The sequence below is a fragment of the Desmodus rotundus genome, chromosome 12 (genome assembly GCF_022682495.2).
Source record: "Desmodus rotundus isolate HL8 chromosome 12, HLdesRot8A.1, whole genome shotgun sequence".
NCBI classification, from domain to species: domain Eukaryota; kingdom Metazoa; phylum Chordata; class Mammalia; order Chiroptera; family Phyllostomidae; genus Desmodus; species Desmodus rotundus.
Genome location: NC_071398.1, coordinates 99248887 through 99273652, shown reverse-complemented (window position 1 = coordinate 99273652; position 24766 = coordinate 99248887). Strand labels below are relative to the sequence as shown.

Below are 24766 nucleotides of genomic sequence, written 5' to 3'. Positions count from 1 at the left end.
GCAACACACAGTGGACATTCTAGAGTCTAAGGCCATAGACACCAAGGGGTTTGTTCGACTCTCATGGGGTGTCAGTTGACATGCCAGTCATCCCCCAGCCCCAAGGTCTCACGAAGGTGGTGTCCCTACAAACAGGCCAGCGTCCCTACCGATGTCCCACGAAACCCCTGAGCATCCCCCTTCCCCAGGCCGCCACCCCAGCCAGCTCCAGGAGTGGTCGCACTAAGTCACAGACAGTCACAGACAGGGTGGGGCAAAAGTAGGTTTACAGCTGCGAGTGTGCGGGACACGGTTTATGCTTGTACTCTTGATTAATCATTGCATTAGTTTCCGGACGAACAACTGTACACCTCCTTTTGCCCCACCCTGTGCCTGGCTCTCGAATGCTTCCTGTATTTTCTCAGCGTCAGATCTCCCATCTCGGCTTGCTTCGCTCCAGGCGACAGCCTGGGGTTTGCGCCCCCCGGGCTCAGCCCAGGCGGCTGCGTGTGGACGCGAGGCTGAAATCGACGGGAACGCTGAGATGTGATTGTGGACACCTGTCCTTCAGAGGCCGTTCTCTGCTCCTCCGGGAGCGCATAAAAACCAAATCCCAACCCAGAGCCATTCTTTCGGAAACCCTCAGGTGTGCAAAACCTTCCGCACTGGGCAAAGACACATTCCCGTCGAACAGATGGATCGCGGACTATTACTTAGGATCAGAGCCTCTGATGTAGAATTCATTTTCATTGACACATTTGATTTCCACCCAGGCAGAGAGTGGAAGTGGTGGGAGTGGGTACCTACTTATGGAAACAGGTTGAACAGCAAACAGAAAAAGCTCCAAAATAGACATATTTATGAAGAGAAAAACCGAAAACATGGGTTTTCACCAGATTTAAGGGGAAACCTGAGTTCCGAACTGTAACAATGTGCCAGAGAAAACAACTCTATGTTAACAACCAAATATTTCATGCTCAGCAGAAAAGGTACATTCAGTGTGGGTATTCAGCATCAAGGTAAGCATTTCTTACTTTAAAAATGGAGAGGAAAATAGTGCTCTGCTTACTGAGGGGAGTACCTTCAAAAGCCTGCTTCAGGGTTCAGTCACCCGGTGGGTGACACTGCAAACTGACAGGCGGGGTGGAGAGTCGGCACAGAGGTTGCAGGAGCACGCACCCTGGCCGGTTTGGGGCCGCGCTCCCCTCTCTGGGACGTCATCAGACCTCAGGGGCCCCTTTCCTTTGCTGACAAAAGGAGACCCCTGCGACCTTTCTGCTGCTCGCCAGGGGACGGCCACGAGGACCCAGTCCGTGAAGGGGTCGGTAGCACTTGGCAAACAGAGACTGTGGCTGTGCAGGGAGGACAACAGGCCGGACCGGGCGGGCACCCCGTGCCTGTCCTTGTTCCAAGGCTTTCTACTTATTTCCTCCCCCGTGAGCCTGAGAAGTCCTTGCTGAGCAGCACACACCCTCACAGGCTAGCAAAGCGGATAGCATTCCTGCCATGGTGAGTGGGCTGCTTCAGACAGCAGGGGCCCTCTCTCCGAGCCAGATCCGCCAAGAGTCCCCGGGTGGCCTCAGTGAGTCTGCAGCCGGCGCAAGCACATAGCGAAGAAGCCAGAAAAGGTGAGCTTCGCCTTTGCGCCTTTCCCAACAACAGCTCTCGCTGGACACTTGGGAAACCATTGTGATCAGGTGGAAATCCAGATTTAAAAAAAAAAACAAACAAAAATACAGGGAACTGTGGGAAAGGAGGAGGCTCAGGTTCCTTGGGCTGCGCACCAGTACTGGAGGGCTGGGGGCTAGGGCGCGAATGTCCTTTAAACCTCTGCCATCCCCTGTTCATCTGGTGGCTGAAAGGGACGTTCAACCCTCTCCTTTGTCTCCTCCCAGCTGAGGAAACTACAGGCCGGAGGGAGATTTCTGACCACACTCGCACTGCAGCTGAGGGACAAAGGGAGGAAAAGAGGGCAGGTGAGGGCCGGGCTCTCCGTTACAGCATGGGGAAAGAGATGGGCTTCTCTCTTGCAGGGAGGGAAACTGAGGCATGTGTGGTCATGGATGCTGCTTTTCGAGCACCGTGTGGAGGCACGTCCTGAGCCTCACGGTGTGGCCACCACCCGACAGAGGCTCTGAAGAGGGGGTGGTGACAGGTGGCAGTGACCGCCTAGGGATGAACAAGGACTTGGGCCCAGGTCCCCCAGCTCCAGAGAGGACAGAGGTGCTCCTGGATGGGCACAGAGGAAAGAAAAGAACCTCTCTTTCCTCCATGGGATTGTTTGCCTCTGAAGACCAAAATTACCCTGCAGAATGTTCTTAGATTTCAACCTTTCCGTTGTGAGTCCTGGAGAAATTAGCCCCGGGAGTAACGGAGAAGAAATTTTTAAAGCTGCGTACACAAAGCTTTTCTTGCAGGATTAGCTGTAATAACAAAAGTTAGAAACCAGCCCAAATGCCCAATGATAAGGAAATAGTGGAGAAACACGATATATGAATTATGAACATTTACGGAGCAATTAAAAGCGACCAGGAAGTCCGAGCATGAAAAAAAGTCATAATAGAATTTTTTAACAAGCACGTGAAACCATTTTTAAAGCAGCAACTATATAAAGATATATATACAGTTGTCAAAAAATATCGGAATGGAATGCAAAGAAGTGAAAGTAAAAAGCTATTAGGCTAGCCTGGTAAGAGTATGGCTTTTTAAGGTTTTGTAACTTCCTCTAAGGATTTTATGGTATTTTTGTTAAAATACTTCAAATTAACACAGAAAAAAAAAGCTAATCGCTATGTGGAACATTTATTTAGTAACCCAGACCAAACTGAATATGAGGGGTTTTTTTTTTTCCATATTTTGAGGCAATTAGGCAACTGGATCAACCTAAATAACGTGATACATACTATAATCCACAAACTCTGACTTTTCTCCTCGGTTCCCTTCACTCGCGTTTTAGTTCATTACCTATCGCCGAGGCTAGCCTTCATTATTTTCTGTTTAGCCCTTGTTTTAAAGCCACGTCGGAAAAATGAGCATCTTTCCTCACGTATTTATTTTTGAGATATTGCACCATATGAAATCACCATTTCCGCAGGTCCCAAATAAGTGAACGCAGGGGATTTCACAGGATCCACCCAGGATGTTTTAGCAACGGTAGGATTCTGCTGCGAACCATCCTTACAACTACTTCAAATCACTTCTCTTTACACAAACCGCCGTGTCTCCCCCACCAGTCTAATTTCTCATGTAAAAAACCTTAATCCCATGTCCTCTAGAGAGAAGGCCCAGATAATGCCACTCCAATCTACCCTCCCCCAGAGGGAACCATTAGAACGTTGTTTCAATGGAAACGTCTAGATTTCCTCCATGTACTGCTCGGGGATCCACTCCAGGTGCCGGGCTAAGGGCTGGGGCACACGGAGGAGCGAGACTGGGGTGGCTTCGTCCTCAGGGAGCGTGTCCTCGGGTTTCCAGGCCAGCAGAAATGGCTGCGTAGTACCCGTGGTGACTCAGGTGACCCTCTTGTCTCAACGAACAGGTCAAGTGAGCGGTTTCATTATTTTTTAACCAAACTGCCTGACTGTTTGCTCCAGCGGATTGCCTGCCATCACACTGGCGCGGAGAGGAACTGGCCCCGGCACAAGCAGAGAGAAGTTTGTTTTCCACTGCCCCCCATGTTTACGTGACCGATCAGCGGAGCCGCAGGTGAAGAGGTTTGGGAGAGCTGGAACGCCCCAAGTGTGTGTTCGGGCGTGTCTCACGCCAGGCCATGCCCGGAGCGACCGAACCTTCCCACTACTACAACACGGGACGCCACGTCTGGGGGCTCGACAGTAAAAATGAGCATCCACTACAAATTCAAATCCATTTTTTAAAGACAGAGGCAAACACGAGAAAGATGTAACAATAAATACACTAGCGGCCATTCAGAAAGCTAAACCCCTCACCTCCACGAGCAGAGCCAGGGGACTGGAGGTGGAAATAAGCCACTGGTGAAAATGCCATCGACGGAACACTTGTCCCAGCGTCGCTTAAAGGCGCCCCTCCCGTCCAGCTCCAAGTTTCGACAGGGACCTGCTGTTCCGGAAGTTTGCACCTGGATCTCTCCACGCATACCAACCACGGCCTCGGATCTCGGGGCCACCCTGACCCGGGGTGGCCAGGTGGGCTTTGCCTCTCCTGTCCACCCCCTAACTAACTGCTGATAGCTCACATTGCTCAGGCGTGTTCCCACTCTGCGGGGGGTGGGGTGGGGGGGTGGGGGGTGGGAGGCATCCCCTACAGAGGAAATGTCTTAAAGAACAAAACCGGGAGGCCATCCCGGGATGGGCGGCAGCTGTGGCCCCGGGCTCTCGGCTGGGCCAGGATGGAGCCCGCCAGCGTCCTGTGCCATTGGAGGCGCGTTCAGAATCCAGAGGGGACAGAGAAAGTGCCCGAGCTGCCTCACCACACAGTGGAGAGCAGATTAGCCATCCCAGTGTGGGGCTCCGTTTCCTGCTCCCAGGCACGGAGAACAAGGAAACAGGCCAAGAGGTAACAATTGTGATCATTGGTGCGACCATGGATGGGCTGTCTAGCGTGTTATCAGGCACGCCACAGTCACATCTCATTCCACGGTTCTGCAGTGAGAGTTCTCCTCCTCTAGAGGCGGGGAAGCTGAGGCCCAGAGAGGTTCAGTAACTGGCCTGAGGTTGCACAGCCAGGCCAGCGGCAGAGCTATCATTGGCCTGACTCTCCCCAGCAACCACATCCAGCTGCCCCCCCGCCAAAAGCAGAGCCGGTCACAAGCCCGGGAGCCTGCGTTTCCTGAGGCTTGGTGTCACAGCTGTCTGTCCTCCCCTGGCAAAGGACAAGGGCGGCTGTGGGGTGGGGAGTTAGAGGCACCGAGCAGCTGAGGGCTCTGCGGGCAGATGTCCGCACGTCATCCCAGTTGCCGCCAGCCTCAGGCCCTGGGGACGGTGACTGCCTGGCAGCCCAGGGAGACCTCACGTAGACACGCAGGGTCACTCTCTGCCTGGACCCTAGTGACCCGGGCGTTTCCAAGCGAATGTGAATGGAAGCAGCTTAGAGAAAGGTCGATGTTGTGAAGGGTCTGGGGAGAGTAACTTCACCGAGCAAGAAAAGAGAGGAACCTGGCATCTAATTCCGCCAGCAGCAGCCTGCCCTCCAATTGCAGAGAGTGGCAGGGCTGCACGGGGCGCTCAGGGCCCTGGGCCTTAGAGTTTTCCGTCCCCTCACGGCAGTGGGTTGAGGACCCAGAAAAACGTGTGTCCCTGCGCTGTGTCTACAAGGAGCAGAAATTTCCATCTGTGCACTGGCCACACGGAGAGACGAATGTGAATGGTTCCTGCTGTTCCAGATGCCGTGGCCCCAGCTTGTCTGCTGGGCGGGTTTTATTCTCTGCACTCAGAGGCCACCAGCACTCAAGTAGCTTTTCTTTGTCCCCTCTAAGCCCACTTCGCCCCAACCTTGTCCTCAGTGGACCCGTGAGGAAAGGCCACACAGTGATATAGCTCCCCCCATGCCCGAGGCCCCGGGCCTGCATCCACGGCCGTCAGCTGGGCAGTCACTTCCCAGCTGCTAGGCACCGGGGTCCTCTTGTCCCCTGCATGCCAGGAGGGCTGCTGCAGGCTGCTGCGGGCTGGCTCTGACGGCCTCCCCACAGCCCCGTGCGAATCCTACCCGGACAGGCCTTTCTGCGAACAGAGACGTGATGTTGCAGGAAACCCACACGCACTCAGACCTCGAACCCCAGGCCCTGGGCCAGGCCAGCGCCGGGTCCCCGGGACGGAGCGGAAGTGCCGATGGCCTCCTGCCTCCCACTGCTGTCACCGAACCCGTCCCACAGGGAGGTGTGGGAGGACGTTTGGGACACCCCTCCCTGTTTCTTTAGATCCAAACACAGCTCGTCCCGTTCCTGGTAAAATGCATGGCGCCAGCCCCCCAGGACAGCCCACCCTGTCTCCTCCTCATCACAGGGGGTGAAAGGATGCTAGCACAGCTTCCCTCCCATGAACTGGAGTGAGGCGAGGAGTAAGTGCTCTTGTTGGTTGGTCTGTCACTCATGGCGTTAGCATAACAAGTCACATCCTCTCCTCTGTCCCCCTGTGTTCCGGCAGCATGTCTGGCTTTGTGGCCTCAGGTGAGGAGCTGCCTGTGTGAGAGTGGGTAGCGCCGGTCGTGGGGTGTGGAGCTGAGCCTAGACACGGACCCCCCCACTCTGGAAGGCCACGTCCCTCCTCCGTGAACCCCACTTGGTCCCTGGCCCATCGAGGCGTTTCATGTCGGCCAGGGCCACAGCCATGACCTTGCCTGACCAACGAGTGAAATGTTCTTCTCTGTTGGCGAAGGAAGAAGGAGAGGGACCGAGCAGCAGAGCCAGCAAGGGGGTGAAAGGGGACGCAGGAACTAGAGCGACGTCGCAGCACAAAACCTGGCCTGGCTGACATTTTGTGATCCTGCCCAGCTTCTGTCCAGCCCTGGGCCCACCTCAGGTGCCCACCCTCGTCCCCCCCTCGTCCCCCCCCGCCCCTCTGATCACTGGAAATGTCCACACCTGGAGTGAGTGTGTTTTGGAGCTGCTGCCTCTGAACTGACGCCCCGGTTGCCGTGAAGATGCCGACGGCAGCACGGAGCCGGGTCCTGCCCTGCTCGGCTGCCCACTGATCGTAGAAGGACGAGGTTCGGAGGAGACACTGGGCCCTCTCCAGCCCTCCGCGGCCCCCCCACATCCCCGCCACGGACACAGAGAGTTTTGCAAAGTCCCTCGCCATGGCTGCGGCAGCCTTACCTGTACCCGGGAACTGAGCCTGCAGGAGGGTCGCGATGGCAAGCGCCTCCCACTTCATGGTGTCCTTTCCCCGGGGGGCCAGCGAGCGTGTCGGGAGAAAGGCGAGACAGGGAGTGTGTGCCTGCTGTGCTCTGCGCGGCCTCCTCAGGAAGTGGGGACGAGGGGCCTTTGCGAGGCGGGCGGCTGCCAGCAGGCCTGACTTCACACCCCCACTTGGCTCACAGGCAGGAAGCTCTGGAGGTTTGAGGGTTTGGGGTGTGTGCCTGCCTGCCTGCCTGCCTGCAGTTTGCTTTTCTTCCCCCTTAACCACTGCCTCCTTCGCCTTTGCCCGCCCCTGGTTTTGGTCTCGGTTTTGCCGAATGCCTACCTGGACTGCTGGCATAAGTCCCGAGGCAAATGCAAGCCCCCCGGCACGTGTCCGGGCACTTGCCGTGTTCCTGGACTCGGGTGTTTTACGGGGGCCAGGGAGACGGCAGAGCCCTGGTTCAGTGAGGCTGAACGCAGAGACAGATGGCCCAGGCTTCCAGGCCATCTCTGCTACCCGCTGGCTGCGCGGCCTTGAGTGTGGCGGCAGCATCTCTAGACCTCAGCGTCCTGATCTGTAAAGCAAACTGATGGAGGAGACCGGAGCCTGCAGTCCTGAACTTGACCTGAATTTGAACCTTAGGGTAGTTGGAAATACAATGTCAAACCCTTCCGTTACTTGTTGACAGTTAAGCACTGGAGTCGTTCCCAATAATAAAAACGATAAATACCTGGGAATAAACTTAATGGAAAGTATAAAATCTGTGTGCAACAAACTTTAAAACATTGCTGAACAATGGAAGACAGCCGGGTCTTTGATAAAAAGTTCCCCCTAAAAAAGACCACAATTCTCCCTAAAGTAATCAATCCACCCCTCTAAAAATACCTGCAAAAGCTTTGGAACAAGGGAAAGCGATTCCAAAGTTACCATTGAAAAAAGTAATGCATAATAACAGCTAAGACACCAAAAGGACAACAATCGAAGAAAAAATAGGCAAATTGGACTTGACAAATTGGACACACTGATCAAAAATTTTAAAACTTTTGGAAAAAAGGACGCCTATCGAGAAGCTGGAAAGGCAGTCAGCAGACGGGGGCAATACTTGCAGATCGCACACCGGTAAGGAAGTAGTGTTCAGAACGCATAAGCAACTCCTACAACTCAGCAGGAAAAAAAAGTAACCCAATAAAAAATCAGCCGAAGATCTGAACAGACATCTCTCCAAAGATGCACGAAGAGCTGGCAAGCACAGGAAAAGATGCTCAACAGCGTCAGCCGTAAGGGAAACGCAGATAAAAACTACAGCAACTGTTACCACTCAGATGCTACAGTGGCTCCCACAAAGCAGAAGGCAGGTGTCGGCGAGGGAGGGAGAGATGGGCGCTCTGGTGGTGCTGGCGGGCAGGGGAAGCAGTGGAGCCCCCTAGAAACAGTTTGGCATTTCCCCAAACACCTGAGCAGAGCTGTCATGGAACCCCGCAACCCCACTCCGAGGCATATAGCCAAGAGCACAGAAAACATATGTCCCCTAAATCTCATATACGAATGTTGGTGGCAGCATTATTCCTAAGAGCCCCAAACTGGGAGCAACCCAAACACCCACCAACCAAGGAAGGGAGTCCCCCCAAACAATGGAATAGGGTTCCACCATAAAAAGGGAAAAAGGAAGCATTGCTACATCTTCCAACATGGACGAGCTTTGAAAACATCCTACGAAGTGGAAGAAGCTGGACCCGAAGACCACATGCTGTCTGACCACATTTTATGAAGTTAGCGACGCGCACAGGTGTGAAGTTTCTTTGGGGAGTGATGGAAATGTGGAGATTCGGATCGTGGGGACGGTGCGTAGCGTAGTGAATACAACAGGAACCACTTTAACATGGTGCGTTGTATGTTACGGGAGGTAAACCTCCATACAAAAATGATGCTAAAACACGCCAGCAAAAGAACAGCCAGGGAAACGGAGGCAAGAGCGAGGAGGGTGAAACAGCCCCACATCACACCTTACAAAGCGACACCGTCACCGCCTGGGACGTGTGGTCCTGCAGACGCCAGCGTGTATTGTCAACCGGTTTTTGATAAAGGCGCAAGGAAAAATTAAAGGACAAGCGGTAGTCTTTTAAATCGCTGGCGCTAGACCGACTGGTATCTGTACGGGAAAAGATAACAAATGTCAATGCTTATTTTACACCATACACAAAAGTTAGTCCAAATGGTTCATAGGCCTAAATGCAAAGCGTAAAACTATAAATCTTCTGAAATAAAACTCAGGGGGGACATCCTTATGATCTAACATAGGAAGCACAAGACATAAGAGAGAATAATTGATAGAGTTGGCTGTATCAAAATGAAAAACTTTGTTCGTTGAAAATACCATTAAGAAAATGAAAAAGCAAGCCCTAGACAGAGAGAAGTTTTTTGCAAATACACTTGCCAGACAGAGGAATTCATCCAGAATATACAAAGAACTCTTTCAACTTAGTAATAATTAATTCAATGAGAAAAGGGGGAAAATATTTTAATAGAAAGTTACCAAAGATGATAAACCAGTGATGGTAAATCCCACGAGAAGATGCTGAGCACCACTAGGAATTAGGAAACGCGAAGGAAAACACACAGCTGTCCATGCAGCTAAAACGAGACAACTGGCCACACCAAGGTTGGCCAGACCGTGCAGGTACTTTCAGGCACCGATGACGAGGATGGAAAACGACAGCCGCTTTGGAGAACAGCTTGGCGGTTTCTTGCGAAGTTAGACATACGTTGAGCGCACGGTCCAGCCATCCCCCTCCCAGGCAGCTACCCAAGGCAAAAGGAAATACACGTCCACAGACAGACTCCTCGTGAACATCCACAACGGCTGTGTTTGTAGGAACCCCAAACTGGAACCACCGAAGTAACGCATCAGCAGAGGCAAGGATAAGCAAGCGCTGGCGTATCCATTCGACAAACTAAGGCTTAATCATAAAAACGAATAAACCACCAGCAACGCAGCAACGTGGCTGAATCTCAAAGTCATTGTACCGAGTGAAAGAAGCCAGGCGGGCTACGCATCAAAAGATTCCGCTTAGGCGAAATCCGGGCGCTGTGGCAAAGGGCTTCGTTCTCTTACACTTCAAGGGCGTCTAGACATCATCCAATCGCAGCCAATGTTTCATGCTGAAGCTATAAAAACAAATCAGGAAACTGGGCCAAGGGCATGAGCAGAAAATCCAAGGGAGAGGAAGTAATGAATGGCTTTGGCACGAATGGGACGTTCTCAGCATCCCTCATAGTAAGATCCATCGAAATGAAAATGTCAACGATGGGCTTTTCCTTTGCCTAAATATTGGACCCACCCCTCCCCCGGGTTCCATCCTTTCTTGCCTCCCAAGGACATCGTTCCAGAAGTTTTCTCTGGAATTTTATTATTTTTTCTTCTAAATTGGATCACTCTTATCAGCACGCAAGCATCTTTTAACAATCTCTGAAGGGTGTGAGAAGCATTTGCACGGTGGAGCTTGCTGCTGCTGCTGCCCTGAGCCCCTGGATTCGCTGGCTCAGCTGACAGCCAGCAGTACCTTCCAGAAAAGTAAATCAGGCCACCCTCGAGGGCAGGGGCCGGGAGCCAACCAAACATAAAGGGACGTGATGAGACACCAGTATGACACGTGAAATCTCGCAGTTCTTTAAACAAGTGAGTCTTCGTGAAAGAATCATTCTGACCTACCCTTGTTTTGGTCTCTCCTTGGCCCACAGGTTTGGTGGGATTTCTGGGTGTGATCACTGGCTGTTTGCTCGCTGTCCCCGAGCCATCGGGGGCGCCCGGGGAGCCAGGTGTGAGGGGCCTCGCGCGCAATGCGCTGGGGTGCCCGTGGGCCAGTCAGGGACTTACAGACAAGACCTCCCCGCCAGGGGCTCATGACCCCGCCCCTTCGATGCCCTTAGAGTGCTGGCTGCCACTTTGCGTCTCCACCGGTCCCCCAGGCATGCAGCGGGCGACTCAGTGGTCTTGGTGGAGAGAGAGAGGGTGAGCATCTTCAGCTTCATCCACGGGCTGGGGAACCAGGGCTCACCTGGCCTCGTACCCCCGTGGGAGAGGTCGTGTGCCCAGGTCTGGGAAGGGTGTTCTGGGCCTCAGCTGTGCATGTGCCTCAGATGAGGGCGCTGCAGGAAATTCGGGCTGTTCCTCTTCCTGCTCCAAAGCACCCTGGCTCTGACCTCTTGTCCCAGAGGGATGCTGGGACTTCACCCACCTCCCCCACACCCGATACCTGGGCATGGATGTGAAGGTCTCTCAGGGGCTCCCAGACCCTGGCCGAGAAGGGCTGGAGCTGGTTTGGGCCCCTGTCGGGTCGAGCCTGAGGTCTGTGTTCATCACCCCACTAGCTAGTGCCCAAGAGTACTCCTGAGCCCCTTGGCCTAGGGTGCCGGGCCCAGGGGTCCCACAAAGGCACTTTGTCCCCAGACGAATGCCAACTCGTCGTTGCTGAGGGCGAGCCAGGAGCAAGGGGTGTCTTCTTGAGTCGTGTTGCCGACGCCACCGCGTCACTTGTGCTGGATCTTCCATCTCGGTGAGGCTGTCGGTCCATCAGCGGTGGCTCTCTTCCCAGCACTGAAATCCTGGGTGAGCCATACGACATGGGGAGCATCTGCTCCCTGTCTCCTGCTTGGGGCTGCCCCCCGAGCTGCTCATGGTCTGGGGCCCTGTGAACACCGTTCCAGAAACTTCCTTTCCGCCATCTACCCTACACATCTTGGATGGGAGGGGCCGGGCCTCTCTTCCAAGACCCCGCGTGTGGCCAGCAGCTCTCTGGTGGTCCCTGGATTCTTGGAGACAGAGTCAGCGTTAGGGACCAGGTCTGCCACACCACCTGTGAACTCCCCGCATCTGGGGACCATCTGGGGACCCTGACCTCCTGCCTGGAGGAGGAGAGTAATGTATGAGCACACTTTATAAAATTAAGTCCCACAGCAATAATAACACTTTTACATTTTTTATTTATTGACTTTAGAAAGATGGGGGGGAGGGGAGAGAAACATCAGTTTGTCGTTCCACTTATTCATTCATTGATTGAGTCTTTTTTTAAAGATTTTATTTATTTTCAGAGAGAGGGGAAGGGAAGGAGAAAGAGAGAGAGAGAAACATCAATGTGTGGTTGCCTCTCATGTGCCCCCTATTGGGGACCTGGCCTACAACCCAGGCATGTGCCCTGACTGGGAATCGAACCAGTGACTCTTTGGTTCACAGGCCCGCACTCAATCTACTGAGCTACACCAGCCAGGGCCATTGGTTGATTCTTGTGTGAGCCCTGACTGGGGATCGAACCTGGAAACTGGATGTACCAGGACGATGCTCTAACCAGCTGAGCTACCCGGCCAGGGCTATAACTCTTACTTTTGAGAAAACTCAAATTGTAGGTTACTCACTGATATTTGAAGCAAAGGGAAGAAAAGCAGCTAGTGTGTATTGGGTTTTTAGGTGTCCAAAGTCACCAGTAACCTAAAGTTAATCCCATCCTCACCTGTCAAGTCCGGGGCACTGGGCGAGCACTCACATCCCTCTCACGGGACTAAGTGACAGAAATTCCTCAGGGCCATTTGTGACGTGTGCCAGCAGCTCTGTCCCGCTGCTGGGAATCCCTCTGGGGAAATAAACGCAGATGTTGACAGTATCGTGTTGGCCAAATAGTCCGTTTGGTTATTTCCTACGATGTCTCTCATAGCGCTGAGTTGTTTCAGTTTCATCCTTAACAATTTTGTTAGATTGCCTTGTGACAGCCGTCCTATCAACGTGCATTTTTAAAAAACTCATCAAAATTGGTGAATTTTTGTGTAGCCATTTTAATATTGAAGAAGGAATAAAATAAGCAACATTTTGGGCATAGTATGCTTTATTATTTCAAGAAAGGTAAAAACACAACCGGAATGCAAAACAAGATTTGTGCGGTGTATGGAGAAAGGTGTTATGACTGATCCAATGTGTCAAAAGTGGTTTGGGAAGTTTCTTGGTACTGTTGACATTTTGGCCAGATAATTCTTTGCTGTGGGGCTGTCTTAGGCATTGGAAGATGTTTAGCAGCACCCCTAGCCTCTACCCACTAGAAGCCAGTAGCAGGAAAAAGCTGACATACTCAAAATACCCAAATCGATGAAGTTATTGGTGAAAATGAACAGTGTGTCTTTTATTTTGTGGACTGTTTGGCCCACCCAATACTTCACGCCCGTCTCTCACAACAGGGAGAACTTGGAAAGGACTTAAATGTTAAAGCAGCAGACAGGGCGGTGGCGGCACTTGGCTCAGCCTGGCCAGGGTCCCTCTGTCAACAGAGCTTCTCCAGCACCCCCTGCCCTCGGCCCCGTGGCTCTGACCCGCTGAGCCGAACCCCCAGCTTCAGGGCAGCACCCGAATGAAACCCGGGCTGGGCCTGTGAGAGCCCTCACTGCTGAGAGAGCGACCCTTCACAAACAGCCCCCCACCCCCCAGCCAGAAGGCTGCCCTTCTCCACTGCAATCACAGCCCACGTGGCAGAAAGAGGACCCAGCAGTGGGGGAAAGACGAGTCTTGAAGGATTATTTTAAGGTCTGTGAATTCCTCTTGTTGCTTAAATGACTTCGACTAGCGTTTCCGTGTCCAGCACCAGGGTGCTAACGCAGGCCATCGTTTGGTGGACGCAGAGGACGGTCCGATGAGATATTCTGCAGCCACCCTAAGCCGCCCTGACAGCTTCTAGTGACATCAGCTTGTGACAAGCAAAAGAAGCCTGGGGCACACTTGACGTGCAGCCCGATCTCATTACCTAATGTCAGGATGTTGAAACACTTCTCCGAAGCAAAGATTGGAAGGAGACCCGTGAAAATGTCAGCAGCTTCGCTGGCTGGTGAGATTATACATCTTTAAAACTTGTCGTATTTTCCATCTTTCCCACACATCTTATAAATACGAAGGGAAAACTAGGAAAAAGGTGAAGTATCATTGGTTGGTGTACACCTCCCTGAATTCCCCAAAGGACGTAAGTTAGAATTGTCCTGTCGATGACAAGGTGCGGGGCGCCCAGGCCTGAAGTGACAATTTGGAATTTCCCTAAAACATACTGACTTACCAGCTCGACACGGAGTAAAATGCTGGGTTTTGGTTTTAGTAGTAAAACTGAAAACGCGCCCGGTTGTAGGAAAGTAGTCCCCTCTTCGACCGCTTTGTGTCTTCGGTCTGAGTATCACTAAGAAGGGGGACGCAGCTCTAACAGCAGAGACATCACAGCAGCAAGACAGGATGTCTCTGCGTGGGTCTCGCCGAGTCCCGCCCCGCTTCATGAAGGATTTTCTCCACCCCACCACGGACCTGCAAGGACCCTGGACTGGAAGACAGGGCCCACTGTGATCATTGGCTGTGGTCTGGCAAAGACAATGGCCTTGGGCAGTTGGCACAGATCCAAGGCCAAGATGGTTTCCACCAAATGCGGCCCGCTGGGCTCGGGAACCCCAGGCTCCTCCGTCACCCCCTCCTTCTATTGGCATTTTCTCTCTTTCTTTTTTTTTTTAAGGATCTATTTATTTATTTTTGGACAGAGGGGAAGGGAGGGAGAATGGGAGAGAAAATCAATGTGTAGTTGCCTCTCCTGCGCCCCCCTACTGGGGACCTGGCTGGCAACCCAGGCATGTGTCCTGATGGGGATCGAACCCTTGACCCTTTGGTTTGCAGGCTGGCACTCAGTCCACTGAGCCACACCAGCCAGGGCCATTTTTTCTTCGGGAGAAGCTGCCTGGCCCTTTGGGACAAGGCCAGTCCTCCTCCAAGACACTCATGCCCCTGCAGGTGACAGCCAGGGCTCTGTCCCTCTTCTGTAGGATGTGCATGTGACTTGGGGGCCTTGGTGTCTCCTCCCATCCTCGAGGAGCTGCCTTTGCCCTGGTGTCATCTCATCGAGGCCAGGCACCCCCAACCCCAGCGACAGTGTTACGTATAGGGACTTGACCAGCTCTGCTGGAAAAGGAACTCGCATGGCCCAAAAAGTGGTCTAGTCTGCCCTCTCGTGGCCCTTCAGAACATAACGGGAACACACTCAGCCGGTTGGATCAGTACCACCTGCTGGGACGCAGGGGTTGGCTTTCCTCTGTGATAACTGCATCTGACCTAATACAAATATGTTTAAAAACTTTTTTAACCCTGAGCACATGTTCATTGATTTTAGAGTGGGAGGGAGAGGGAGAAAGAAACATTGATGGGCCGCCTCCCGTAGGCGCCCTGACTGGGGATTGAACCCACAGCTTTTGGTGTAGGGGATGGCGCCCCAACCCACTGATCCACCCGGCCAGGGCCGTGGCCCAATTTTAGGATGTGGTGAGCAGGTCACCAAAGGGGAAGAGTCGAATGACTCGTGAAGCTCTGAATCAGCTGGTGTTTGGCGTCAAATAAAGACACAGAGTGTCCCAGTAGCGGCCTGGGCAAGAGGGCATGGGCATGAACATCTGTTTAAAAAACGCATCCAACTCACACCATTAAAACAATGCTTTCAACCACGGGAGCTTCGAACGGGAAGCCTATTTTGCCAAGTGTAACGCAACTCATTTTTTTCTTAGCCAGAAGCTGTTTGCTGGATTTCTTTGCTGTTTTCAAACATAATGCCGGCATCGAGTCCTGTCTCTGAGCCACAGGAAGGCTCAGGGGCTTGATTCCTGCCACACCTCTTCAGGAGGGATCTTATCTCGTCTTCTGAAACTGTGTGTTTAGGTACCGAAACTACGCGTTCACATTTACAAAAGTTAGCAACCTCATCTTCCAAGAAATCCAGCACCAGTGCAACGTGGTTCTGCAAACAAGCGAGCCCCCCAGCCCCCGGGGGAAAGCCAGTGGGCGGATCTTCTGGGGCTCGGTCCACCGAGAACCCCGACGCCCTTCAAGTCTGTTTGAAACTTCCCAAAAACGTCACCTGTGTGGCTACAGTCGGCCAATTCTGCTTCACCTGAGCAGGGAGAGACAGAGAAAGAAGAGGTATTTCATTAAACTGAGTTGACAAATCCTAAAAGTTACTTCGCTCTAGGGAAGGACTAGAGGAACTCCTGGTCTAACAGTTTAGGCTTCTGAGTTAATTTCAGCCACTTCCGTGTACTGAAGCGGCATCGCCCAAGACTCCTGGGGTCTGCCACCGATGAGCCGAGAAGCCCCCGCTGCAGCCAGCGTCCCTCTGGTCCAAGGATGATGCCGGTGCGTTGGTGAGTGCCCAGCATTCGGGCCGTGTGGTTCTCTCACTCCAGACTATCTGAATGTTTAAAAGGCAAAAACAGCTAAGACCAGAAGGGTCCCGAACATCAGAGCAAAAGAGCCCCATCAGCCAGCGCCCCGTGACGCTGAAACCGTCGGGGGTGGGGGGAGGCCGTGACCCGTTTTCCTGTTGCAGCCTTGACACGGCTGCCAGAGACTCTGTCTACAGGCACAGGAGACCAGGCAAGCTTGTAGTCCATGGCCTCTCCTTACCTCCGTCCTCAGTAGGGGCCAGGTGGGTGCAGAGGAGCAGGGACAGGCCTGGTGCTGAGACTCGACCAGGAGTGGAGGTGAGATCCGCTTATGGAAGGATGTCAGCAAACACTTCCGCAAACCCTAAAACCTGATTCCCTGTGCAGATACGCCCATGGGGACTTGACCCAGCAGGCCGGCGCGGCAAAGCACACTCCCTTAGGCCCTCGTTTGCTCTGCCCAGGGGCGTTTGTGCTGAAGCCTTTGCAACAGACGCCTCTGAGTGTGACAGATTCCTGGATGTAAATGGCTCTCTGGTATTTAGAGAGAGAACATCCCCCAAATCTAACGCGGGCGAGCCCTCAAGGTGGCTGACATCTGGGGAAGCTCCGAGAGGCCCCTGGAGGGGTTACCAGGGAATGTGCAGGCCCTCGGCCCTAACAGATGTTACCATCCACTCCCCGGGAATTCCAGAGTGCTGCCTTGGGTCAGTGGAGGAGGGGAGTCCACGCCCTGGTGTCGGCTCTGGTCCCCTTGTCCAAAGGACGAGGAGAAAGGGCTCCATCTTATCTCTGAGCTGCAGAAAAGGCCCACTTGCCAGGGCAATAAAGTGGGGACCTTGGGCTTACCTTACTCACTCACTCGGCACGGAGACTTACGAGAAAACACGTGTTTATCTCGTTCTTGCAGCAAGCGCTGCCCCCGGGCATGTTACTTACACAAAGATAACTGTACTGCAGAGGGCGTTCTGTCCCGTAAAAGTCAGCTTTAACCCTGAAGAGCGGGCCAGTCACCCTACTGGCTGCCCTCCCTGGTAATTTGGTGCCGGCCGTCATGTAATTGCCACCGCTGTGTCCCCATAAAATAAGGTGGCTCTGCCAGCCCAAAAGACAACCACTGGCCCGTGGCCCTTCTGCTCATGCTCGTGGGTTCTTTCTTCAAATAGGAGGCTGAGAATCTCCGTCTCAAACCATCCGGCTGGCAAGCTGCCAGTATTTACAAAGCACCTGCCCTGTGCCCTGCACTGTCCTAGACCACGTTTAGGGTTGTTTTTGTTTTTTTGTTTTTGTTTTTTAAAGCAACATAAAAGCTGAGCTTGGCTGTGAAGACATTTACAGCCGTGGTGGGAAGTGAGCAGGTCGGCGAGGGCCTGGAGACGGGAGTGCTGGCAGTGGAAGCCCAAACGTGAGCTTCTGCCTCCCATTCCGGCTCAACATCCTCCCCCTCACCTCTGCCAACAGCCGTCACCATGGCGAGGAGGCTGTGCCGGGCAAGCCACCAAGGGAGGGGGGACCTGAGCTGGAAGCCCTGAGCACCACTCATTGGCTGCGCCCTGTCTCACCGACATCAAGGAACTGGTGACTGAGTGCGGGGACTGCGGTGCAGGGGGAGGTCAGTGGGCTGATACAGACGAAGCAGCCACACAGGCTGCACCCAGACGCTAAGCAAAGCTCAGCAAACACACGTGTGCAGTTACTGTTGCTGCTGGGGAGGTCATCACCATCCCGGAGGCTGTGAGGATGTCAGGTAGGCCAGAGTTAGTTACCTGTGTCACCTGGGAAGGCACCAGTGCCCGTGTTCCTTCGCTGCACCCCTGACTGAACTGCAAAGCTCTGGGCACACCTCCTTTCCCGCCCTTTCAGAAATGCTGTCTTCAGGCCCCTGCGGTCTCAGCCTCCTCCCCTCTGCTGTCCACTTCTGGGGGCGTAAACCACTCTGCCCCACAGGTGCTCCCAGGATGGGGGCTGCTGGGGATGGGGGTCACATGCTCAGACTCAGGTGAAGGTCATTCGGTGCGAGGTGCCTGATTCTCGTGAGAGTCACAGGTCAGAACTGGGCTCCATGCAGAGCCTCGCGGCACAGCCTGAAAGTGGGTCCCAGCCTGACGTCTAGACTGCAGAGAGAATTCAGGGCATCTGTGAACTTGGGCGGGGAACAAGGCTGCACTGGCACCGAGCTCTGGTGGAAACGTATCCTTTCCTTCGGTGAACAGAGGTGAGAAGCCACCTGTGGATGGCATATCTGTGACAAATGCCAGACTCACAGGAGGGCTGGTGCAGATGTCTCGAAACCCTGCTGGCAGCCCTCACAGCCCTGAGACATCTTCGTTAGTGTGTTCCTTAAAGAGCCACATGTTACTATACCGTGGTCACAAGGCACATTTTGATGAATGTGCTCCAACACAGTAGTCGCCTTTGTTATGCTACGCACTGTGTGCATTTCAAAAATGCTGTCGCAGGAGTCCATGGCACCTGAAGTGGTCACCCCCCACCCCTGGCTTAAGGACCCGATCAGGGCTGCGCAATAAGGAGGACTTACTGGAAGGTGACATTATAATACTCCTCGGGCGTCACTATTTTGGGTCCGCCGAAGTAGTCCAGCACCCAGATGTTGGTTATGTTCAACTTGGCAAAGAACCAGTTGTGGCTGGAAGGCCAGGAAGTCATCTCCGGGTGTCGGGTGAACAGCGCCTGCTTCGCCACGTCCCTTTCTGTCTCGTTCACCTAAAGGACACACGGGAGATGAGCGTTCTCACGGCGGGGACACTGTCTTTTCTCGTCTGCTAACCGGGCGCGATTCTAGCGTCCTACATACAAATCCTACGGCGTTGACTTAGTTACAGATCTTGATCTTTTGTTTCATTTTCACTTTGTAACAGTTACTATGTAATCATGACATCGTGTTTGTTTCCCACAACTCCATGCTCGGAGGCATGTCCTGGGGTGGGCAAACGTAGGCTTACAGTCGTTTGTATGGAAAGCAACACAGTACCTAATAAATAATGAAGAATTAAGAAATAATAACAACAACACACAAACAAACTCTGTCTCGCACCCTCACAACTGCAAACCTGTTTTGCCCACCCCTGTAAAAACCGTGGAACCGTTAACACCCGCAGCAGGTCTGGTTAATATCCATCGCCACTTGAACTTCCAAAAAAAATGTTTTCCTCGTGTTTTCCTTTTGTTTGTTTTTGTGTTGAGAACTTTTAAGATCTACTGTACATCCTGACCACACACTTAAGGAATCCGGAGGAGATACAGGAAGCTTGGGCAAACACAGACAACGAGGGAGGTTTCAGAAGCTGGCGAGAACGGACATGAGGAGGTGGATACCATCCCGAGTCCCAGTTTTCAGGGCTAAGCAGTAATTCTGAGCCATCAGACTAACCGGCACAAGGTCCTAGAACAAAGTGTCCCCAGGCTCGGGACCTGCACCATTAGCACAGTTGTCCCAGGGCCAGCACGTGTCAAACACGAGAGGCAGACATGAAACCTTTAGAAGACACACTTAGAAGTCAGGACCATTGGCTCCTCGCTGCCCCCTGCTGGGGAAGGATGGGCACCTGCAGAGATGCCAACAGGTAGAACTTAGGGACCATAAACAAACTTGTCCTTGGTACTGTGATTGACAGATCAAGAAGCTAATCTGCTGGCTCACCATCAGCTGGGGGCTCAGGACACCTTGCCCTCTGCCCTTCCCAAGGTCTGACTGAACTTCTTCCTGGCAGCACTCACCCCAAACTGTGGAGATGCACACCCAGGACTCACTGTACCGACGGATTCTCCCCTTCTAACCTGCTGAGGGCGCTCTCTGCTCTAAGCCACCACCACAATAGGGAGATGGGAACCCCAACCCGGCAAATGTGGCCCAGTGCACACAGTGGCCAGGGAGTAAGCTTTTGTTGGCAGCTGTTCTTTACTTAGGGGCTTTATAGCTATTAGCTCTGTTTGCCCTCAAAAAAATAGTTCATTCTGCTCACAAATGTCTTGTTGAAAACCAATAGGTAAGCAGCTGATCACAACTTTCACTGCTTGTGCCCCGGCTGGTGTGGCTCAGTGGTTGAGTGCCAGCTTGTAAACCAAAGGGTTGCCGGTTCAATTTCCAGTCAGGGCACATGCGTGGGTTGCAGGCCAGGTCCCCAGTAGGGGGCGTGTGAGTGGCAACCACACACTGATGTTTCTCCCCCTCTCTAAAAATAAATATTTTTAAAAAATCTTTTACTGCCTATGAAATTACTTTACACATTAGAACATACTCTGATTCTGCATCTCAATCACCAATCCGTTTTACTTTATCCCCAAATTGTCTCTTCCCTCATAGTTAGCAAGACAGTGCTCCTTTGCAGCCAGTCGGTGTGTCTGCAGGTAACCACGCACCTTGGTTACGGTCCCGGCCAGGATGACGTGAGCGCAGAGGGGACTTTGGGGGTCATACCCGTGCTTCCTGCAGAAGTTGGTCTGGGCCAAAGACATGGTCAGCGTGGCATATGGACTCTCCTGCAGGGCGGAAACAAAGACCCCCTCGTAAAAGACTGTCTCTGCAGAGGTAGCCAATTTCACAAGTCCCGTACACACTGTCCCCCAGCCTGACCGGTCTCCCATAAAACAATGAGTCATAAAACACCACCTTCCACTGGGGCAATGACTCTTTGGATAGAGAATAATCTCGGCCCTCTCTCCAAAGAGGGGGAGGGGCATTCGTGGTTTAAATGAACTAAGTGAGAGTTCTTTAAACGCCTTTTCAACTCTTTACTTGTCCTGTATTCCCCAGAGGAATTATAATTACAGTACCACCCAAGTACAAGGCTGGTCTATCCGTTTGCGGACATATCTCAAGGGTTAGACATTAACCAGAAACTAGTGCCTGAAAACACCAGTTGCTCCACTAGCTAATGATACAGTCTCAGCAAGAAAAGCAGCTGAGTCACGCTTCCTGGTTATCTTGTGCCGGCCCAGCTGGTCACGGGATTTCAAAACGGGATAAGCTGTTCCTTCTCGCCCTAACGCCGAGAGAAGAAAGCTTACACTCAGAGAGTGAGGCAAGCACCATTCCTAGTTCTTTCTTATTCGGAAGTCAGGTTCACCAAAGGCACTCTTGCTGACAGATCGCAGCAAACTACACACGTGGCGTTTGAGACCGCTCGGCTCCTCAGACTCCCAGGGTCTCGGGTGGGGGATTCTGCCACGCTACGGTGACCCGTCCAAACAGTGAGTCAGAAAGAGGTCTCCTGGAAACCACGGAGCCAAGTGCTTGCCGTCAACACATTATTCGGCATGGCCCCCAGGAGAGGCAGAAAAAGAGTGGGGCATGGCACGGGGACAAGGTCTCTCCCTTCTGTGAGTTGACAATCTGGTTGGAAAGTCAGACATAAAATTTAAATAATGCAAAACAACAACACAGAAGACATCAAAAGGCAGCACATAACGGATTGCCCAGTGACCCGTACAGTTCAGTGGTTTTCAAGGTCAGTGTCAATAGCTGTCAGCATAGCCTGCAGCGATATGGAAGCCTAGGGAGCCTCTAAGGTATCCAAAACTAGGGTTCTAAAGTCGAGGGGCCTGTGACTGAAAGAAGACAGAACTGGGACCGTGCAAGACATGACCGAGAGTAGTGAGGAACCCAATTTGCTTGAAGGAGGGGCTTTCTGAGGGGAGGGGGTGAGTGGTTCTTGTTGAGCTGGTGGGCAGGGTGGACAGAGGTCAGAAGTGGGAGCAGAAGTAGAAATTGTAAGCCAACCTCGACTGGATAGTGGATGGACTCAGACTGATTCTGATGTGGCTACACCTCTTCACCTCATCTTGGAGACCAGAAGTCCTGGGTGGAGCTCTCCCTACTGTCTCTTCCCCGATGAGTCAGACCTGGGCTGGAGCCCCACCTGCCAACCACTGGTCACAGCAGAGTCCCTGCACCTCTGAGTTTAAGTACATCGTGTAGAACGGTGGTTCTCAATCCCCTCCCCCCACCATCGGAAGCATCAGGGAAGGGTTTGGGGGAGAGGCTTAGTAAAATGTATTTCCACAAAATGCCTTGGCATGGCATTTTTTAGTCTCCCCAGGCAAGTGTATTTGCAGCCAAGTCTGAGCCCCACTGGCGGGTGGAATGAGCCTGCTTCGAGCTCACACTCGGGGAGCCAAGTGGGCTGGGCGGGGGAGGACGGTGAACGGTGAACGGGCAGGTCACCTAGGCTGAGGAGGCAGCTGCTGCTGTTTTTGGTCAGAAAATGTGGTTCCTTCCCCAACACTAGGCCTTCCAATTTTTCAGGAAGTTACAAACTTAGATTTTTAATTGAACTCTCAATTTTTAAATGATGGTGACTAACTCAAATAATAATAATAATAATAATAATAACAATAATAATAATAAAAACAGAACTCTGTGTGAGCCAAAGAAAACTGGCTGGTTGACATACTCAGTTTCTGAGCCGCCCGTCTGTGCCCTGAGTTTTGAAGGCAGGTGGACTGGGGTGAAACTCCAGTTGGCCACTGGCGTTGGGGAAGTTCCTTGCCCTACCTCGGCCTTCGGATGAGGAGAGGAAAACCTCCTCAAAGGGTCAGCAAAGACAGGGTGACTGGAGAGTGACGGTCCACCTGGCGCACAGCAGGTGCTTAATCAAATACCACTTTCTCTTTCACCGTATCTCATCAGTGACGTTTGTACCTTCCCAGGTAACCTCAAATCCCAGGTCTTTGTCAAAAAGACCCTCCACCCAATTGGGATTCAGTCCCAGACCCTGTGTGGCTCTGGCCTCCCAAAGTGTCTGAGACAGGTCTCTTGGGACAGCAGAGCTGTGAACCTGGCCCCTGCCCACAAAAGGTGGGCCAAGGGAGAGGAGGAGATGGATTTCCCATCAGTTCTGCCTCCTGCCGAGGTAGCCAGTGTGCTCGCGGGGGCTAAAGATGGCAATAATCGCCCTACAGCTTCTTGGTGCAGAGGGGAAAAACTCTCACTTCAAAGGAGGGGTCAGAAAGAAAAACACCCCTTAGGCCGCGCAAAGGGCTGAAATTCCCAAAGATCTCGACGCCCTCCATGTAAAGCCTTCCCCGTAGTCAGCTGCCCACCACTTGGGGCGCTGCAGAGCCCGTCCGCCCGCGCGAAAGCGCAGAGTCAGGGGCGTGAGCACAGTCGCCCCCGGCCAGGTGCCGGCGGCCCTGGAAAGGCTGGGGTGCCCCACGCTCACCTGCAGGTCGCCCGCCAACTGCTGCAGGGGGCTCAGGTAGAAGTAGGGCACGCCGCTGCCCTTGCCTGGGAGCCCGTCGCTGAGCGACAGGACGTCGGCGAAGGGCAGGCCGCGCACCCCCTCCTGCGTGGAGATGGTGGCCAGCGCGCCCCAGTCGGAGAAGTGCGTCACGAAGCGGGCCACGCGCGCCGCGTCCTCGCGGGGCGGCAGCGGCGGCAACAGCGCGTCGGCGTCCCAATCCCCGTGGCCCCGGCCGCCCCGGCCCCGCGCCGGTGCCACCAGCAGCGCCACCAGCACGGGCGCCAGCAGGGCGGCGAGCAGCGGGCGCGCAGACCCACGGGCAGGTCCGGCCATGGCGGTGACTCCGGCAACAGTCCGGGGCCCGCGACCTCCAGCTGCCTAGTGTTAGCAGTGCGCCCGGGTCCCGCCCACCGCGGGGCAGGTCCCGCCCCTTCCTAGAAGAGCCAATCGGAGCCAGAGGCGGAGGGGCGGGTTTTTGGTCGCCAAGCAACCTGCGTGCCAGGTCTGCCTGCCTGCGGGCAGCTCCACCCGCGGATCTGTAGGGATTGCGAAACGCTCCTCAGTGGGACGTTGTTTTGTTTGACACGAGGAGGAACGGAGGCTCGGAGAAATTAAACAACTTGCCTAAGTCATCCTTCTGGGAAGGGACCAGCCTCTGCGCGCGCGCGCGCGCACACACACGCACACGCGGGCGCCTTCCTTGAATACTTTTGGATACGAGTCTGTGGCATCGCAGAGGAAATGCTGCATTTTCTGCACAAGTTCCCCTTTTCTGTGTCCTTCACTCTCTGCACCAAAGTGCAGCAAGGGTCCCAGGGGTAAGGGGCAGAAGCCCGCAAACTTAGGACCTACAAGGCATGGTTAGTCCTCTGTGTTCCTTCCGTGCGCGAATTTAAACTCATTGGAACCATTCGGGGATCTGTTCAGTCATCAGGCTTGGGGGCCAATGGTTTTAGTTGTCCTTACTGATCCTTCTCAGTCCACCTAAGTAGTATTTCCGCTGGCTCTTCCCAACAAGGTCCCCTCCATTCAGGGGTACCTCCTCATTCTGATATTCTGGGAATGGGTGAATGAGCTCCTCCCACCGAACCTCATCCTTTATCATCTTAAGCTGTGGTCCCCTCTCCTCACAGTGAATCCTAACCTTTTGGGCCTGGCCTCAAGTCCCCCTCGTGGCTGTCACCCTGAATGCTGCCCGTTGGGTCCCTGTCGGAGTTTGTCAGCTTGTAAGTCTGGTTCTGGCCGGCCCTCGGAGGCTGTAGTGCGACAGAGGTGCAGTCATTTCACTCAGCAGCTGGTGGCCAGTCAGGTGAGCAGTGTGGGAGACAAGTGGGTGAGCCAAAGTCTCTGCTTCCTGTCTCAAACTAGCTCCCTAAATGCAGCCAAGATTCCCAGGTTCCCCGGCAAGAGTCTTTAGTGGGGGGCCTGGGTGTCACACGTGTGAACCACTCTTACCCAAAGTTGGTTTCCTTTTTAACAGCTGAGTTTGGAAGGGCTTTAGGCTGGATGGGAAACTACGGGGGGGAAATTTAAGAGGAGGAAAATCAGGTGTATCAT

The 24766-nt window shown here is 53.4% G+C and overlaps 2 protein-coding genes across 3 annotated transcripts in view; both read right to left on the bottom strand.

Annotated features, from left to right (window-relative positions):
- The window catches only part of CD247 (CD247 molecule), a 59317-nt gene extending 52334 nt beyond the window's left edge, over positions 1-6983 (bottom strand). Inside the window, exon 1 of the mRNA XM_024579315.4 lies at positions 6770-6983. Coding sequence (XP_024435083.1) covers positions 6770-6827 — 58 coding nt within the window. The 5' untranslated portion in view covers positions 6828-6983. The remainder of the gene's footprint in view (positions 1-6769) is intronic.
- Positions 6984-15227: 8244 nt separating this feature from the next.
- Positions 15228-23603, bottom strand: CREG1 (cellular repressor of E1A stimulated genes 1). 2 transcript variants are annotated; one of them, XM_024579183.4, is made up of 4 exons: positions 23189-23602; positions 20388-20507; positions 18547-18731; positions 15228-15736 (listed from the first exon to the last, which is right to left on the bottom strand). In XM_024579183.4, exons 1-4 carry the CDS (start codon positions 23540-23542, stop codon positions 15733-15735), a joined length of 663 nt encoding a protein of 220 aa, XP_024434951.3. In that variant the 5' UTR covers positions 23543-23602; the 3' UTR covers positions 15228-15732. The 2 variants fall into 2 exon arrangements, with proteins under 2 accessions (XP_024434951.3, XP_053771568.1); XM_053915593.1 differs by lacking the exon at positions 15228-15736 and having other exon boundaries at positions 18543-18731; positions 23189-23603.
- Between the last annotated feature and the right edge of the window lie 1163 nt (positions 23604-24766).

Coding starts and splice junctions, on each gene's coding strand:
- CREG1 (XM_053915593.1), bottom strand. CDS start 23,542: ATGGCCGGACCTGCCCGTGGGTCTGCGCGCCCGCTGCTCGCCGCCCTG. Junction 20,508..23,188: donor AGTTGGCGGGCGACCTGCAG/GTGAGCGTGGGG, acceptor TCCGCCCTGCAG/GAGAGTCCATATGCCACGCT. Junction 18,732..20,387: donor TGGCCGGGACCGTAACCAAG/GTGCGTGGTTAC, acceptor TGTGTCCTTTAG/GTGAACGAGACAGAAAGGGA.